The 18,712-nt window shown below is 37.8% G+C and overlaps 1 protein-coding gene across 1 annotated transcript in view; it reads right to left on the minus strand.

The window, feature by feature from the left end:
• Positions 1-18,712, minus strand: part of LOC107734520 (plexin A3) — a 211,830-nt gene that overhangs the window by 22,030 nt on the left and 171,088 nt on the right. The window contains exons 12-23 of the mRNA XM_016546492.1: positions 17,843-18,033; positions 16,392-16,540; positions 16,177-16,297; positions 13,450-13,586; positions 12,144-12,311; positions 10,691-10,784; positions 10,348-10,587; positions 9,624-9,767; positions 6,024-6,258; positions 4,396-4,538; positions 3,625-3,881; positions 2,646-2,712 (exon numbers count right to left, since the gene is read on the minus strand). Of these exons, the coding sequence (XP_016401978.1) occupies positions 2,646-2,712; positions 3,625-3,881; positions 4,396-4,538; positions 6,024-6,258; positions 9,624-9,767; positions 10,348-10,587; positions 10,691-10,784; positions 12,144-12,311; positions 13,450-13,586; positions 16,177-16,297; positions 16,392-16,540; positions 17,843-18,033 (1,946 nt within the window). The remainder of the gene's footprint in view (positions 1-2,645; positions 2,713-3,624; positions 3,882-4,395; positions 4,539-6,023; positions 6,259-9,623; positions 9,768-10,347; positions 10,588-10,690; positions 10,785-12,143; positions 12,312-13,449; positions 13,587-16,176; positions 16,298-16,391; positions 16,541-17,842; positions 18,034-18,712) is intronic.

An 18,712-nucleotide genomic window follows, 5' to 3' on the forward strand; every position in this document is an offset into this window, starting at 1 on the left:
ATATATATATATATATATATAAACAATATTTTATCTCAAGTTCTCTTTGGAGGATTGACAGCCCATACTGTCCTCTTCGAGCAAGCCAGGAACGTGTCCATGGTTGGGCTTTCTTTCTTTTTTTGCGTTTTTCTGAACACAAGACAGCCAGAACGAAACACGCTGCTTTAGCCATGTTTACACTCTTGTTTTCGGAAGTCAGTCGCTAGTTCCGCCTTCTCGATGACATCACGCGCGTCGTTAAAGACGGCACGCGATGAGTGGTCGGGAAGCATGACATGTTTCTTGTCCACGACACGACAAGATTTTAGGAGTCAAAATCGTGTAATCTGACACAGTGACTATCGTGACCGACAAAAATATCGTGTAGTCTGAACCCGGCATAAGGTGATTGTTTACCCTGATAACAAAAATATGTTCCAAGAACGTTTGGCTAATGTTCCCATTAAGTTACGGAAATTTTATTTCTGAATGTTCTCTGAAAGTTTCAAATGCCCAGGTTTTTTTTTTCTTCTTGGTTATGCTAACGTTAATTAAAACTCCAAAGGAATGTTCCATTTAATGATCTGCAAAAATCATGGGAATGTTACTTTTCAATATTAAGGTTACAAGAAGAACATCTGTTCAAAGCTTTGAGAGAACCTTGCCAGAAAGTTCTGAGAATGTAATGTTAAAGTGATGCCCAAAACAAATGTTTGTTAATAAGGTGATGTGCGCGACATAAATGTACAACAGATATAAACATACTGAATGCTTTGGCTTTATATATATGAAATATATATATATGTATATATATGAAATTACAAGTACACACCCAGGTAGTGCAATAGAGCCGTACCGAGAAGGCATTTCGTGGTAATTACTCCTAGAGGCCTGCATGGTGGCCAAAACACTTAAACATCTGCACTGATGTGATGTAAAGACGCTGGGCGGCCGGCCAGTGCAGCCCTGGATGCACAAAGGGCCTGATGTTCCCGCCCTTAGTGCTAATAGCCATCTCAATCTGCTTTAGCCTGATTCAGCGATGTTTGGGTCATCTTGGTGAACTCTGTAACACCTGACAGGATGTGGGATTGAGCCGGTGCCCTCTCAGCCTCCACGAGGCTGATTTCAGGGTTGGGCGGAAGCTGTGGCATTCCTGAGTCGTTATCTGGAGCGTAGGCTTTAGCGAGATTTATTAGCAGGCTTTGCGATGAGTCAAGCCGTCAAAAATGTCACCACGCTAAAATCTTCTCGCAAATAAGATGCTAGTTAGCCAGAGAGAGGTTTGAGGCTGTTGCTCAATTTCACATAGAAACTTTACATAACACATTATTAAAACTGACTGAAGGTTTATGTTAGAAAACACATCACAAACCTTGAGGAAGCGGTGAAGGAGGAATGTGAACCAGTTGGTGAGCATCTTCTCAGCCACAGATTCAGTTCTGACAAAAACAAACACAATCCATAAATACTAATTATGCTGTGTGGTTGCTAAGGTTTTCTGAACAGTTGTTATGGTATTGCTAGGTGGTTGTTAAGGTGTCCTGAGTGTTTTTTTTTAGCATGTTGCTTTGTAGTTGCTAAAGTGTTCTGGGTGATTGCTAGGGCATTGCTAAGTGCTTGCTAAACTGTTTTGTGTGGTTGCTAGAGTGTTGCTATGCAGCTGCTAAGGTGTTTAGGGGGTTGCAGGGCCTTACTATGCAGTGTTTTTTGCATGCTGCTATGCAGTTGTGTAGTTTTGTAAGGTGTTCTGACTGGTTTCTATGGCATTGCTATGCAGCTGCTAAGGTGTTCTGGGGGTTGCTAGGGCGTTGCTACGCAACTGCTAAGGTGTTTGTTTAGGGGGGTTTTATGGCATTGCTATGTGGTTGATAAGGTTTGCTGGGTGTTTTTTGCATGCTGCTATACGGTTGCATAGTGTTGTACAGTGCTCTGAGTGGTTTCTAGGGCGTTGCTATGCAGCTGCTGAGGTGTTCAAGGGGGTTGCTAGAGCATTGCTAGGTTACTGCTAAAATGTTCTGGATGGTTTTTAGAATGTTGCTATGTGGTAGTTAATGTGTTCTGAGGGGTTTTTAGTTAAAATATTTTGGGGGATTGTTAAGGCATAGTTAGGTGGTTACTAAGGTGTTCTGGGGGGTTGCTAGGGCGTTGTTATACAGCAGCTAAGATGTTGATGTGTTGCTAGGGTATTGCTATGCAGTTGCAGGTGTTCTGGTCATTTGCTAGGATGTTGTTATGCAGCTGCTAAGATATTCTGGGGGTTGCTAGGGCTTTAATTTTTTTTTTTTTTTTACAAGAGTGATGATGAATGATCTGTTGACTTCGAGTAAGAAATTTGAATTATCATGCTCCACCTCTTACCGTCTAAGCAGCAGTTTGGGGTGGTTATGGTTCTCCAGGTTCTTTTCGATCAGGTCGGCAAGAAGCTGTTTGAGAACCACAGTGGCGTACTCCATCCGTCCCTGCAGCGTCGCCATGAGGAGGGAGGCCACGTTGCCGCGATCCCGCATGGAGAAGGACCTCTGAGCCTCTAGTGTGTGGATGAAGGTCAGAAGGAACATCTTGTTGTGCAGCAGTTGACTGAACAAGCGTTCACATAGAAACTTTACATAACACATTATTAAAACTGACTGAAGGTTTATGTTAGAAAACACATCACAAACCTTGAGGAAGCGGTGAAGGAGGAATGTGAACCAGTTGGTGAGCATCTTCTCAGCCACAGATTCAGTTCTGACAAAAACAAACACAATCCATAAATACTAATTATGCTGTGTGGTTGCTAAGGTTTTCTGAACAGTTGTTATGGTATTGCTAGGTGGTTGTTAAGGTGTCCTGAGTGTTTTTTTTTAGCATGTTGCTTTGTAGTTGCTAAAGTGTTCTGGGTGATTGCTAGGGCATTGCTAAGTGCTTGCTAAACTGTTTTGTGTGGTTGCTAGAGTGTTGCTATGCAGCTGCTAAGGTGTTTAGGGGGTTGCAGGGCCTTACTATGCAGTGTTTTTTGCATGCTGCTATGCAGTTGTGTAGTTTTGTAAGGTGTTCTGACTGGTTTCTATGGCATTGCTATGCAGCTGCTAAGGTGTTCTGGGGGTTGCTAGGGCGTTGCTACGCAACTGCTAAGGTGTTTGTTTAGGGGGGTTTTATGGCATTGCTATGTGGTTGATAAGGTTTGCTGGGTGTTTTTTGCATGCTGCTATACGGTTGCATAGTGTTGTACAGTGCTCTGAGTGGTTTCTAGGGCGTTGCTATGCAGCTGCTGAGGTGTTCAAGGGGGTTGCTAGAGCATTGCTAGGTTACTGCTAAAATGTTCTGGATGGTTTTTAGAATGTTGCTATGTGGTAGTTAATGTGTTCTGAGGGGTTTTTAGTTAAAATATTTTGGGGGATTGTTAAGGCATAGTTAGGTGGTTACTAAGGTGTTCTGGGGGGTTGCTAGGGCGTTGTTATACAGCAGCTAAGATGTTGATGTGTTGCTAGGGTATTGCTATGCAGTTGCAGGTGTTCTGGTCATTTGCTAGGATGTTGTTATGCAGCTGCTAAGATATTCTGGGGGTTGCTAGGGCTTTAATTTTTTTTTACAAGAGTGATGATGAATCATCTAGTAACTTCGAGTAAGAAATTTGAATTATCATGCTCCACCTCTTACCGTCTAAGCAGCAGTTTGGGGTGGTTATGGTTCTCCAGGTTCTTTTCGATCAGGTCGGCAAGAAGCTGTTTGAGAACCACAGTGGCGTACTCCATCCGTCCCTGCAGCGTCGCCATGAGGAGGGAGGCCACGTTGCCGCGATCCCGCATGGAGAAGGACCTCTGAGCCTCTAGTGTGTGGATGAAGGTCAGAAGGAACATCTTGTTGTGCAGCAGTTGACTGAACAAGCGTAGGGCCTTCTCCACATTAGCCGGAGACTGAGAGGAGAGGGAACGTTTGATTAAATGAAAGAAAAAGCAGGAGAACAAAAACACAAAGGGAAAAGCAAGACAGGAAGGAGATGAGAGAAACATGCACAACAACAATTGTTGCCTGAATGCATACTCGAAAAAAAGCTCCGCTGCGGTGAGATTTAATTGTTTGCTGACTATTTTCACAATTTTTTTGGGTAAGGCACGTCTCTAGACGGCTATTCCACCAGGGCCTTGCAGGGCTGCTGATTTCATTCTGCCTGAGGTTTTAATTAAAAAGCATGCTGAAAGAGGGGCGTTCGCTCTGAAGCTCACTACTGAGACAGCAGTACCGTAGCTTCAGAGCTTAGGGGATCTTTTTAAAGCACATCTAGGGTTTTTTTTTTGCTTTCTTTTTTTGGCAGAATGATTAAAAGAAAATGGTCTAGGAGTTGTGGCAACCTACTATTGGCACTTGCGAGTGACAGACGACACCTGCGGACAGAGAAATTGAATCAGGAGGTTTTAAAAGTTCCCTTACGTCCAGCTCCTTTAGAACAGGGTGTTCTTCGATGCCAGGGAACATCACTCTCATGGTGTAGGTACGATACTCCAGGAAAGGGATCTTCACACCGTCCATGTCGTTTGTCAGCTCTTGGATGTCTGTCTGCAGCTCAGCAAATGCTGAGAGTAATAAAGAACAGAAGAGATATGCATCCATCAGACTGAAGAACACCTCATATGCAGTGACAGATATACTAGGAGGATATTTGACCATATTTTGAGATTTCTGGCATTAGCTACGATATGGTAAGAAATGGTTATTTTGTGTCATTTCCATTTCGTATCTTCTGAAATGTATGAACTTCATGACATAGAAACACTGAAACTAAACAAGATTCTAATTTAATTGGTTTCCTTTGCAACTATTCAGTGTAGCTGGTTGTTTTGTTGATGTTAATCAAACACCCTTTTCTTGTCTAATAGGGCAGTTTTTTTACATTCATCACGGAATCAGGCTTGGGAGATTAAATTAAATTATCCATTACTGATTGAAAACAAGAAAATTGAAGTCATTTTTCTCTGTAATTGAGTTGTAGTGCACAATAATATTGACTGCTCTCGATTTTTTTAAAAGTGAGTTCAGTACTACAATAAGTTAAAGGGATCTTTTTTGTATTTCTGCTATCATTAAATTATATATTGTAAACAAATAGTATATTACATAATTAAGATTACACAAAACAATACATGGCTGTATTTAAATGAATAATTATGTTAAACAATATTTACTATATACATACATACACACAAACGTATACACAGTGCATATATTACACTGAAATATATTTAAAAATGTCATTTATTCCTGTGATGGCAAAGCTGAATTTTCACTGAAAAAATCAGACTGGAGCCATTACTTCTTCAGTGTCACATGATCCATAAGAAATCATGCTAGTATGGTGATTTATTCTTATTTTCAATGTTGAAAACAGTTGTGCTGCTTTTCAGGATTCTTTGATGAATAGAAAGTTTAAAATAACAGTATTTATTTGAAATGAAAATCTTTGTAACATTATAAATGTCTTTACTGTCACTTTTGACCAAGTTAATGCATCCTACATGTATTATATTGTTACAAATTGTAAAATTGCACCCTCTCTCTCTCTCTTTATATAATAGCACTTCTGGTATGAATGCAAACAGTTTCAGTCAGTTTCACTGACAAAAGACACAGAAATGAAAAAAACTTTAAATCGCATAAACAGAAAGTTGCATTCATTCCAGTATCTCATGGCATTCTTTTAACAAATGCATAACACCGCACCGTGTCTGCCTGAGCTACAGATCCTTTTAAAGCCATGAATAAAACCGGTATCAAAGGATGAGGACTTTATGACGTCATGACACAGTTCAATCCCTCCACAAAGACCGCGTCAAACTCTGCAAGAATCCAGGCTACTGCAGTGCGAGAGACGCATCCGACTCACTCCCGTTCAGTGCCCACGGGAGACCTCGTGCACAATAAAATAAAACATCACAGCTCCATTTGATTTATCCTATGGGTTAAAACCATTAGTAGCTCATTAAAACACTCTGCACACCTGTCTGAAACAGCTTGGCATGGGCCATATGCACCACAGATGCTGAACTACCCCAAAATCGTACCTTCCTTGCACTCTAGCGCGACCCGGGATTCCAGATTGTCCATCTGCAACTGTAGGCGTTTGAGCGTGCGGTCGGCGTCCCTCGTCTTGCGCTTGTAGGCGATGAGCACGGCGATGATGGCGATGAGGAGGACGCCGCCGCCGGCTCCGATCCCGATGATGGCAGGCAGCGTGAGAGTGCTGTCGGAATAAATGTGAAGTGTTCCAGGAGAATATTCCAGGCCGCCCACGAAAATCTACACGCACAGACAAAAGAAACTATTAGAATGGGTTGAGCGCAAGGCCCTTCAATCTAACGACCCTGCAGGCTTTAGTGGGTCATAATGAGAGTTTTTGATTGGCTGAGGGCACTCATACTGTTTCTTCTTGAATGAAATCAGCTCGCAATTAGAATTACTACAGAATTATGCACTTGTTTGACAAGTTCACGTCGCGATCCTCCACTTGCGGCGAGAGAACAATCGCTCACGCCTCCGTCAGACACTGTGACCACTAATCCACATCAAATTACTTCAAAAGTCACTTTGGCACAGGTGTGAAGGCAATTAGGCAGAAATCAGCAGGTAATAGAGGTCTAGTTAGAGATTCGCGTCCGACTGAGGCGTGGTACCGGGAGCTCAGCCTTGCACCATTCGCAGACCAATTAAACGCGGCATCCAGCCATCTGTCCTAACAAGTTTCACCTTTCTGCGGCTGCTCGGCCCCGCGTGGCTGCATAAATTATTGAGACCCGGTGATAGAGGGGAACAAAGTGAATCCTGGAGCGCTGTCGATATGTGTCAGGTCATTAGCTGAGTGATCCCAGCACTCTGGATCCCACTATGTCTCTCTCTCTCTCATTCTTTTTTCCCTTTTCTATGGGTGTTTCTCTACACTGTGGATTCACTAACTGGAACTCAACTGAATAATCGGCTCTTTGATACACGTAATCTTTGTTTCCACAGAGTTAGTGCTAAATCAGTCAAACAGGAAGGTGTTGGATCAAATTAAGTGGCGTAATATGAACGTATACCTTATATTTAGAAGAGAAGGTCCTGTATTTGAATAGAATTGACTTGTTGTGATGCTATTGATCAGTTTTGAAAGTAATTACTGTGACAAGGTTTGCATTCAGGAAACTGTATTGGCAAAACGTTCAGTGATTTAAAACTAAATTTTCTGAAGAAATTCATGTCATGATGCTTGAGTGTGCGCTGAGGCGTGGCTATGTATGCATATCTATGTATCAATATGCATATTGATTGCTTCTATTGTCCTCATTTGTAAGTCGCTTTGGATAAAAGCGTCTGCTAAATGTCTAAATGTAAATGTAGTTCAGAGGTGTGAATCTTTATGTTCAACTCGATTATGTTCAATTCAATTCATGATTCGATTTAGAAGTTTTTTTTGATTTAGTGATTTTTGCATACATTCAGAATGATTCATATATATATATATAATATTTAACTTGTGTGTGTGTGTACTGTATATATATATATATATATATATATACAGTACACACACACACAAGTTAAATATTATATATATATATATGAATCATTCTGAATGTATGCAAAAATCACTAAATCAAAAAAAACTTCTAAATCGAATCATGAATTGAATTGAACATAATCGAGTTGAACATAAAGATTCACACCTCTGAACTACATTTACATTTAGACATTTAGCAGACGCTTTTATCCAAAGCGACTTACAAATGAGGACAATAGAAGCAATCAATATGCATATTGATACATAGATATGCATACATAGCCACGCCTCAGCGCACACTCAAGCATCATGACATGAATTTCTTCAGAAAATTTAGTTTTAAATCACTAAACGTTTTGCCAATACAGTTTCCTGAATGCAAACCTTGTCACAGTAATTACTTTCAAAACTGATCAATAGCATCACAACAAGTCAATTCTATTCAAATACAGGACCTTCTCTTCTAAATATAAGGTATACGTTCATATTACGCCACTTAATTTGATCCAACACCAATCAGTCAAACAGGAAGGTGTTGGATCAAATTAAGTGGCGTAATATGAACGTATACCTTATATTTAGAAGAGAAGGTCCTGTATTTGAATAGAATTGACTTGTTGTGATGCTATTGATCAGTTTTGAAAGTAATTACTGTGACAAGGTTTGCATTCAGGAAACTGTATTGGCAAAACGTTTAGTGATTTAAAACTAAATTTTCTGAAGAAATTCATGTCATGATGCTTGAGTGTGCGCTGAGGCGTGGCTATGTATGCATATCTATGTATCAATATGCATATTGATTGCTTCTATTGTCCTCATTTGTAAGTCGCTTTGGATAAAAGCGTCTGCTAAATGTCTAAATGTAAATGTAGTTCAGAGGTGTGAATCTTTATGTTCAACTCGATTATGTTCAATTCAATTCATGATTCGATTTAGAAGTTTTTTTTGATTTAGTGATTTTTGCATACATTCAGAATGATTCATATATATATATATAATATTTAACTTGTGTGTGTGTGTACTGTATATATATATATATATATATATATACAGTACACACACACACAAGTTAAATATTATATATATATATATATATATATATATAAATGAATCCCCATTTATTATTATATTTATGTACATTACATTTATATTTTCAGACTAACACTTATACAATTAGTCTTATAACTATATATCCAAGATTTATAAATATATTCTTTGTGTATACAAGTAAGCAAATATATAATTAATATATACATTATATAAAATATATACATTGTACTCATTCATTAAATTTACATTTTCAGGCTTATAACTAGGCTTATATTTGAGGCTTATATTCTGGATTTATAAATATGCATTCAGATTTTCTATAATTTGCTCTTATTTGACTTTTCATATATATATATTAATTCATATTTCAAGATTGATACAAATGAATTGGCACCTCTCATCAAAAAGCCACATGATTTGATGCATCATTCATGACAACGGTGCAGGGTAAAACGTGATAAAGTACTAAAGTTTCATACTTAAGGATAAAGGGTTCATTCAAATGACTAACACAAGTATGAGCAACAATAATAGTGATGATTTCCTGAGCAATGACCACTAATGAAAGCCACTATTATCAATAAAGGGGGCTGAACGTATCTCAAATGCTTTTTCTAAGCATATGTCAGGGCTCAGAAAGGTTATGAAGGATTCCTGTCTGCTGCTGGGAGAGCAGACAGCTAGGTTACGTGGGAAATTGCTTGTATCAGCGCTCCCTATAATCCTAATAAGTACTTAATGTACGGCGAGCCACTTCCAGTTGACCTTTATGTTTTCCATTTAGCATTAAGGTAAAATATGGCCATGCAGCAGTGGCTTATTAAGAGATTGATTAAATGAGAGGCACAATGCCTGAGTCTATGCAAACCAAACATTCAGCATTTTCGCCATCTTACGGCCATCCATTCATTTTCTGCCACCTTTATTGGTTGATATACAATAAATAAGGAGCTGTAAATCCTCAGTCAGTGCAATGAGAGGTGAGCATGTTTTGCTCTTCACCAGCACGAGAGGCTCCTTATACAGTAGATTAGGTGTTTATAATGCATAATGGGAAATGTCCTAACTGCATGATCCTCACCATCACTCGCTGTTCTCCGGTCAGATCCGGTGAATCACAGAGCAGCTGAGATTCCGAGACGGTTAACAGACAGGGCGTTTCTCCAATCATCACGCTGTAATTCAGGCGGGCGTTGCCAGGAGCAGGAGGGATGAGATTCTTGCCCTTTTTACAGATAAAAGCACAGAAAACTGAATTCACCAAAAAGTGATCAATATAATTTGAAACGTTCAGGACACCCCAAAAAAAAAAAAATCCATATGATATAAATCATAAATTACATAATATAAATCATATATAATTATACAATATAGGAAATAATTGTATATTTTTTAATTCAAAACAAAGCAAAAAGAACATAATATTTTAAATTTAACACATTTAAGAACATTCAGATTTTCAATACTGTGACATTATATTTTTATTGTAATTTAGCACATTTAAACCCCTTTCCTTAAAGTATACATCATGGTCGTATTTGGTCTATTAACTTTAATGTATGAAAATTCACGCAAAAAAAAAAAAAGATGTGATGTGAGAAATTTGGAATTTGTTTAATTTGACAAAATCCTAAATTAATAAAAAAATGTTCTTATGGTCTTTTTCTTGTACAATAAATATGTATAATTTTGTATGATGGAAAAAATGATATCAGAGCGAAATATGACATAAGACATAAGATACACCAAAATTCAAAATGAGAAAATGTAAATACAGGATGGTGAGATTATGACAAAGGTCATGCCTTCAAGATGATGGGTGATCCTGGTTTGACCTCCAGAATCCCAGCATTCCCAAGGGGATCAAAGGTGGGGTTTGGATAGTATGTGAAAGGAGTTCCATTGAGGATGAGGAGGGCGGACACATGGTCCAGGATGAAGCCAAACTCATCCGGGTGAACGCCACAATCTGGAACCTGGCGTTTGGTGTAGATGATGCCCGGAGCCAAGCACGTCATCACGGAGTCATTCACCACCGCACAAACCTACAGAGGAACATCCTGACATTTGTTCTGATCACGTAAACAACAAGCTGTCCGTAATGCTGGTGGGGGCAGAGAGGAGAAAGACAGCTGGTGGGGAACTCACGTTTGTGGTCTCCACTCCTCCATATTTGGCTCGGACTTTGGGTTCCTGAATGGTTAGCAGATTGGTTCCTGTGACCGTGAGGGTGGTGCTGCCACTATCAGAACAAACAAGCAAGTCTCACAAGTTTCATACCTCGAACTGAGTTACTCTGCATATATGACTGTGTGTCTGCTTCTAGGGAGTCAGAATTTAGGCTCTAGTGAATAGTAAGCAGCATAATATTGGCCTTCTAAAATATCTACTTATGTCAAAATTTAAGGCAACATTCACACACACACACACACACACACACAGTACAGATGTAAGGCTAGTGGGTGTTTAATAAATACAATGCTTATTTTGGTAGAAAGAAACTGAATCATAAGTTAAAAAGTAAAATAAATAAAAGTAAAAAAAGAAATAAGAAAAAATAAGAAAAATATATATTTTACATTTCTTTCAATATATAACTTCTAATTCCCATTTCAACTAAGAAATAACTAACTAATAGCAATGCAGTCATTAAATATTCATAAATAAATAAAGGCAAAAAGTTTGGCCTTCTAAAATATCTACTTATGTCAAAATTTAAGGCAACATTCACACACACACACACACACACACAGTACAGATGTAAGGCTAGTGGGTGTTTAATAAATACAATGCTTATTTTGGTAGAAAGAAACTGAATCATAAGTTAAAAAGTAAAATAAATAAAAGTAAAAAAAGAAATAAGAAAAAATAAGAAAAATATATATTTTACATTTCTTTCAATATATAACTTCTAATTCCCATTTCAACTAAGAAATAACTAACTAATAGCAATGCAGTCATTAAATATTCATAAATAAATAAAGGCAAAAAGTAAAACGTTTTAAGAAAAAAAAGCAAAAATGCATTATTAAATGTATTATTTAAAAAAAATATATATATAAAAAAATGTTTTATTGGTTCAAATTTTGCCATTTTCATAATTTTTTCCATTCGTATTTGAAAAATGTAAAAATTAACTGAAACCTGACTGCATAAACAGTTTAATTCAGCCTATAGTGGTTTGCTGGTCCTGTCTGGCTTTAAGATGAATAAAGCAATAAGGCAATCACAGATTACAATGCGCTAATCGTATTTTCATCCAAGATGGTGTATTGACCATATATTTTTATTTATATTTCATCAAACTAAAAATAAAATATTTCAAACTATTTTAATTATCAGTTCTTGAGCTTGCCATATATTCGTTGTGCTAATTAGACTACTGAGTCATTGACATATGCTAACTCTCTATCGGAAACAGCTGTGAGTTTCTGTCCTCATGCAGCATTTCAGTTCATTCATTTATGAAATTCTATTAGGTTTAGGAAGCTGTCTTTGAAGTTAGCAAGACATATTAGCCTGTGTAGACAGCAGACTGTGAGGTATCTCACTAGGGTTTGGAACAGAGCCAATAAGCGTGTGTGAGATTGTGTTAACGTACTTAATGATGCTCCAGTTGGGCTCTACGCTGGAAACGGTTGGATCTTCAGTGTAAATGTATCGTGTATCGCTGGTGACCTCGGCCTTGTCAATGAAGAGCTTGACGGATGAAGCTCCAGAGCCTGATGCTGACGGTGGCGTCACGCACACTATCTCACGCACCGTTCTCCTGTTGGAACAAAAACCAGAAATATTTGAAGCCATTTTCATAATTGTGTCCATTTTTATTTGAAATTTTGAAAAATTAATCAAAACCTGACTGCATAAACAGCCTAAACCAGCCTACAGTGGTTCGCTGGTCTTGTCTAGCTTTAAGATGGTTTATTTAAGCTGGTGTTTATCTGGTCAGTCATGTCTAAAAACCCTAAAACCCTTTCAGAACCATCAGAATAGACCAGCTTAACCATCTTGCCCAGGCTGGGAGACCAGCTAACCACTGTAGACTGGTTTAAGCTGTTTTTTAGAAGGTTGAGAGGACCTCTAATGTGTTTTGGATGCTGGTTTTTCTACCAGCAAGACATTTTTGGCCAACCAGTCTCACCAGCTGAGTTTTGTTGGTAATCAACATGGCTAGACCAAAATAAACCAGTCTAAACATGAATGAGAATACATGCTGGTCTTTTTCAGCCAGTAAATTGCTTTCAGACTGGCTTTAAAGGCACCATTAATGTCAGATTTAACGATCTAGAACAAATGAGTGTTTAATTACACAATTACAGAAATGGCTTATTTCTGGCAAAAATGTAATCATACGTTAAATAAAAAAAAAAAAGAATATTTTTTCGTCTTCTAATTCTATAGTCATTAAATGTTCAAATATTTTAATCAATTTAATTATCACTGTAGTCATTGAGTATTCATTAAAAATAGATAAACATTTTATATATTTATTTTAATATTTAATGGATATTTAAATGCCAAATGATTGGCTGAAATGAAAATAGAAGTTGAAAAAATATATATATTTATTTTTTTTTATTTACTTAATTTTTTTCATGTATACTTATGGTTTTGTATACTTATAAGATTTCTTTGGTCAACCAGATTCACCAGCTGAGATTTGTTAGTGAATTCCGAGTATGGGTTACCATACTTTGCCACACGTCACGTCACTAAGCAGATGCTACTGCATTTTAATCACCACATGCAATGCATCAGGTTTCCTGGTACATGAACATGTGGACATATTTGAGGACAGCCATGCACGCTCATTTGATTTCATGTGGAAATGACACATCTCGCTGTATCTCACAGATGTTGAGGGACAAAGATGTGATCCGCACCGAGCTGACAGAAAAGCTGCTCACCTGACAAACAGACACTCTTCCTGGGCCAAAAACACGGTCACGGTGCTCCCGGCATCCAGATGTCGGCCTGAGATAGTCAGTCTGGTCCCGCCGGACACGGGTCCTTTCTCCGGCCGCACCCGGCTGAAACTCGGAGTCTAGAGGGACGAGAAAAGCAGCGGTAACTTCCGAACAGATGGCGCTCACGAAGCGAGATACAGACGCTCCAGCGTGCACTTGTTTTCCTCATTCTGGTACTACACGAAGAGATTACACTCATCACTGTAATAGAAATGTCCTGTTTGCTCTCGCGCCGTGTAGGGCTCGTTTGTTTCGACGCAGGACCTGTCAGGCGCCGTCCTCTCGCAGTAATTAGTTGCATACCTGTGTAATTGGTCGGAGTGTGTGTGTTCATTTGCTTTACCCTTCTACACAACTGAAGCTGCCTGGACGCTATTGATTAGATGTAGAGGGAATCCAGGCAGGGTCATCTATTTATATATATATATATGTGTGTGTGTGTGTGTGTGTGTGTAAAGCTCCTGGGCTTGGGATAATAGACTAATGCCTTATTCCTGCTAGGCACCACTTAAAACTCAGTGGGGAGGAAGGGGTAATTGTGTCATTCTTTACATCCCCCTTCCCTTCAACTACATTATCACATGGGCTCCACCAGTTGATTTGATTGGCTAACAGGATGTAGGAGTGGGAATCCTAACGATTAATTGGTTTCGAGTGCAAAATCGGATTGGCTGAGTCTCAAAGGATGGATTCGTATTGATTAGCTGCGCGTAAATCACCACAAACAAAATGTTAGCAGCAATAAGGGAATCGATATGAAAAGAATGATTAAAATATAACCGCTACGTCTAAAATCGAAGGAAGCGCCTCACTGGCCAGTCAGGTGCCGTTTTGTGTATGAAGGCAGCTGGAAACTGCTTTAAAAAGTACGTCGTCACATTAAATATTGTAAAACAAATTCAAGTGAGTTTAGAAATAACCCATAGAGTGTTTAGTAATTACGATGCTTATTTCTGGAAGAAATGGAATCAAAAGTTAAATTAAAATGAAAATAAATTAAAATTGAAAAAGTAAAAAATAAATCTATAGTTTCTTTTCAATTAAAAATAAGCACTTTTGTCATTAAATATAAAGATAAATAAATACACTTGTATATAAAAATGATAAAAGATTAAAAATTAAAGAAATAAAAACGAATGTGATTCTACATAACAGTAAATAAATCATAATGATAAATAATAAAGATGAATGATAAAGATAAATAAATATTTATTCTAAAAATGGTACAAATATAAATAATTATGAATTAATTAATACTAAAATGGTATATAAATAATATAAAAGATACATATTTAAAAGACAAAAATGGTACAAATTATCGATAACTTAATGAATAAATAATTGGTTAAGAAAATAACATTTAAAATAAAAATGAAAAAAAAAAAAAAAATTAAATACATATATTTTAACATACCTATTTTTTCAACTTTAATTCCATTTCAACTAAGAAATAAGCACTGTAGTCATTACATATTCTTTATAAATAAATAAAAATGGACATTTGGACTTTTTCCAACCACTCTGGCATTTATTCTGTCAACCAATCGCTGAACTGCACACACAGGATTATGAGATTGAATTAGGATTTGTTTCGATGCCTTCCTTCTAGGGGTCGACCGATTATCGGCGCCGATATTAAGCATTTTTATGATTATCGGTATCGGTCATTTTCAAAACCGATTCGCCGATAAAATAACTTAATTTTGAAACGCGCTATTTGGCTCTGATGCAGCCTGTCAGAACTCAGCACTCTGTGGCCTAAAGCAGTCTCCGCCCACCGCTCATCTGATTTGTTGGGAGTCATGAGTCAGACCAATCAATGCGGAATTCACTCTCACTCCAAAAGCCTTGCTAACTGGAGCTGCTTCAGTGATCACACGTCAGTTGTCTCTCAAAGGTAAGGCAGCAGCAGACGTTGCTTAAGTTGCAATAGATCCCAATCCACTAACATTACAATGCAAAACACCTCAATATTATCTATGATTTCCGCGATGCGGAAAACGCGGACGGAATCGCGGAATCCAGTCATATAAATGGAATTTACTGTATAACGCGGAATGTCACGGAATTTGTCAAAGTTTGGATGAATTAATCAAAAGTAGGTCAGTACACTTAAATAGAGTCGCAATATGGACTAGTATCTGTAAATATTAAGCCGCAAAAATAAGATTTAAATATGAATCCAGCATGTTCTGCGTGTCTCTGTGTATGTAAATGGCACAGACGCGCGGTGTTGTTTTCTACACATACAAAGTGTGCGACGCTCACGGTGATTTTAGCTTCTGACGTATCACACTACATGAGGACATAAATACATGAACAACATCTCCAGAACTGCTCTGACTCCCTCTAAGAGTCACTTCATGAGCATTTGACAGTTTCATTGGAGTAAAACTATCTTCATAACAAAGGCAGTTTTTGTCAGAGCCCTTGTTATTCTTAATTTTGACATTTTAATTTTGACACCAGACATATATATCGGTTCAAAATATCGGTTATCTGTCTACTTGATCTGTAATAATCGGTATCGGCATCGGCCTTGAAAAACACATATCGGTCGACCCCTACTTCCTTCCTCCATATATTGCCTGATAAGGCAACATTATTCAAGTTTCAGACTGAGCCAAGATGTTGTCCCTTTCCTAAACAAAGAAGTAGAGGACGTACCACAAAAGAGTATGTCTGAGACGACTGGGTTCGATACTCTGCACTGCAGTCTCCGATACACAGCTCCACCGGACCACCAGGGGGACTCGACATCAGAGATTCCTCCATATCACACACGATCCTGCAGGCCAAGAAAAACACGGAAATCACTCCTGCACAAAACACTTTCCAAAAACTAATTCAAAATAACTAGCAACACTGGAAGCATAACCCACCTCTCAGCGCTGATGTATTCAGAAGCAGCAGGGTTGCAGCGAACCCCCGCCACACGCACATGAGTGATCTCTCGAACCTGCAGCCCCAGATTCTCTCCTTCGATGGTCACGCGTGTGCCGCCCTCCTTCGGCCCCGTCAGTGGACGGATCTGTGAAGAGATGACGCCTTTCCATTGGAGGGTATATAAAAGAAGCAAATTCTAAGAGCTTTAAAGGTCACCACTTTGAAAGGTGCAGTCTGGGATATCTGTCATGCAGGAGGATTGTGTATTTCATTTGTGCTTTTAACCATACTTTAAGGGACGATTTACTAAAGATGACAAACAGAAGATACAAAAGTCAGACAAAACATCTTTTGAGGACATCTTCAATGAGGAAAAAAGCTTAAATGTAAATAAATGAAAATGCATACATTTTGATTCTAAAAATAATAAATTAATAATAAATTAAATATTTTTTACTTCTGAAAATGGTAAAAAAAAATACTAACGATAGATTGATGAATAAAATTATACAGATACATTTTATTAAAAAAAAAGGTAAAATACTAAGATGAAAATTAATTAATAAATACATTTTTAATACAAAAAAATGTTAAAAAATAAAGATAACTAAATATTTTCTACATTTTTAAAAATGGTAAACAAACGGGTAAAAGGTAAAAAAGACAAATTAAAGAATATGTAAATAAAGATAAATAAAGATTAAGTAATTAAATAAATAAATAAAAATGAAATAAATAATTGTAATTCTAAAAAATTTAAACAATCAAGGTAAATAACAAAGATGGATAATAAAGATAAAAAAATAACTGCTGTAATTCCAAAAAAAGTAAAATAAATAAATAAATAAAGATTAATGTATAAGCAAACAAATGAATAAAAATAAAATAATTTTAATTAGAAAAACAGTCTATATGAAACTAAAAAATCTTAAAGGGGTCATATGATGCGATTTCAAGTTTTCCTTTCTCTTTGGAGTGTTACAAGCTCTTGGTGCATAAAGAAGATCTGTAAAGTTGCAAAGACTAAAGTCTCAAATCCAAAGAGATATTCTTTATAAAAGTTAAGAGTCAGCCACACCCCCCTAAAACGGCTCATTCTAACACGCCCCCACATATCTAGGTCACTATGTGGAAATATTAGCATAATGCTTTTTTTAACCTAGAAGAGTACAAAGCTGGCTGTGCAGAAAGGCTATTTCTAAAAAAAAAGAAAAAAAAAAGGGTCAATTCCGACTTTGCTATGACAATCTGGCACTTCTGAATCAGCGACTGTACGTATGTTTTGTTACTAGTTTAAGTATTTGCTATTGACTGTTCAAATGCGGAGTTTTGCGCATTGTGTGTGTGTGTGTGTGTGTGTGTGTGTTCAATGTTTCGGTTAGGGCTCATCTGAAAACAATACAAATCTATTGTCCAGGATGGCTCTCAGATGACGTGTGTGTGTTACCTTAGTGATTCGGGGATGGCTGCAGCGTACGTTGCGCCGTCCCTGATGCATCCAGTTGTGTTCGGGTGATGGACAGTGTTGCTTCAGGAGACACTTCTTATCGGCCAAACACCAGCCACACTCAAACATGCTGTCTGCCTTCAGACAGAGTCCACAGCTGTCCCTCTGAGCTTCACACTTATACAGGAGAGCTGCGTCCACACACACACACACACACACACAGAGTGAGAATATAGCCGTATTCTCAGCTGGGCAGTTAAACGCAGGCCATGTTTGGAGTGGTGCTAGCTGTGTGGTGCCAATCGATAATTGAACTGTATGGGGAAGGTAGCCGAGGCGAAACCCACGCCTGCTTTCACTGTGCCGTGATTCATGTGCTGCCCACACACACTAATAACTCTGACCCGAGGCCTTGAGGAAGCAGAAAACCAAGGCGTTCTGCTGTAGTGGGTGTAAAGGTTCAGTTCTATACACAGTGGCTCTGTTCCAAGCGCTAGTAAGCTCACTTGCTGGTTACTGTCTACATAGGCAGCGTCGTAAGAGAAACAGAACCGCAAGTGATTTGAAATGCTGTTCACAGGTAGCAACTTGATTAACAGTCAGTCACGTCTACAAAGAAAGACTAAACAGCCTATTTGAAAAAAGCCTAACGTTAGCATGCTGCGAAGTTAACAATACTTTAATAAACACAAAAATATATTTTTAATGAAAAACTTTTCAGTAGTAAATAAATATATTTGTACTGAAAATCTTAAAATAACCCCACCTAGAAAGAAATTATTTGAATTTTTAGAAATGTCAGTAAGACATGAAACATGTTTATAAAGAAAACCTGTAAATACTAATAGTATTATAAATATTATATATATA

This window comes from Sinocyclocheilus rhinocerous, unplaced genomic scaffold (assembly GCF_001515625.1).
Source record: "Sinocyclocheilus rhinocerous isolate Xijiao unplaced genomic scaffold, SAMN03320098_v1.1 scaffold99, whole genome shotgun sequence".
In the NCBI taxonomy this organism is placed as follows: domain Eukaryota; kingdom Metazoa; phylum Chordata; class Actinopteri; order Cypriniformes; family Cyprinidae; genus Sinocyclocheilus; species Sinocyclocheilus rhinocerous.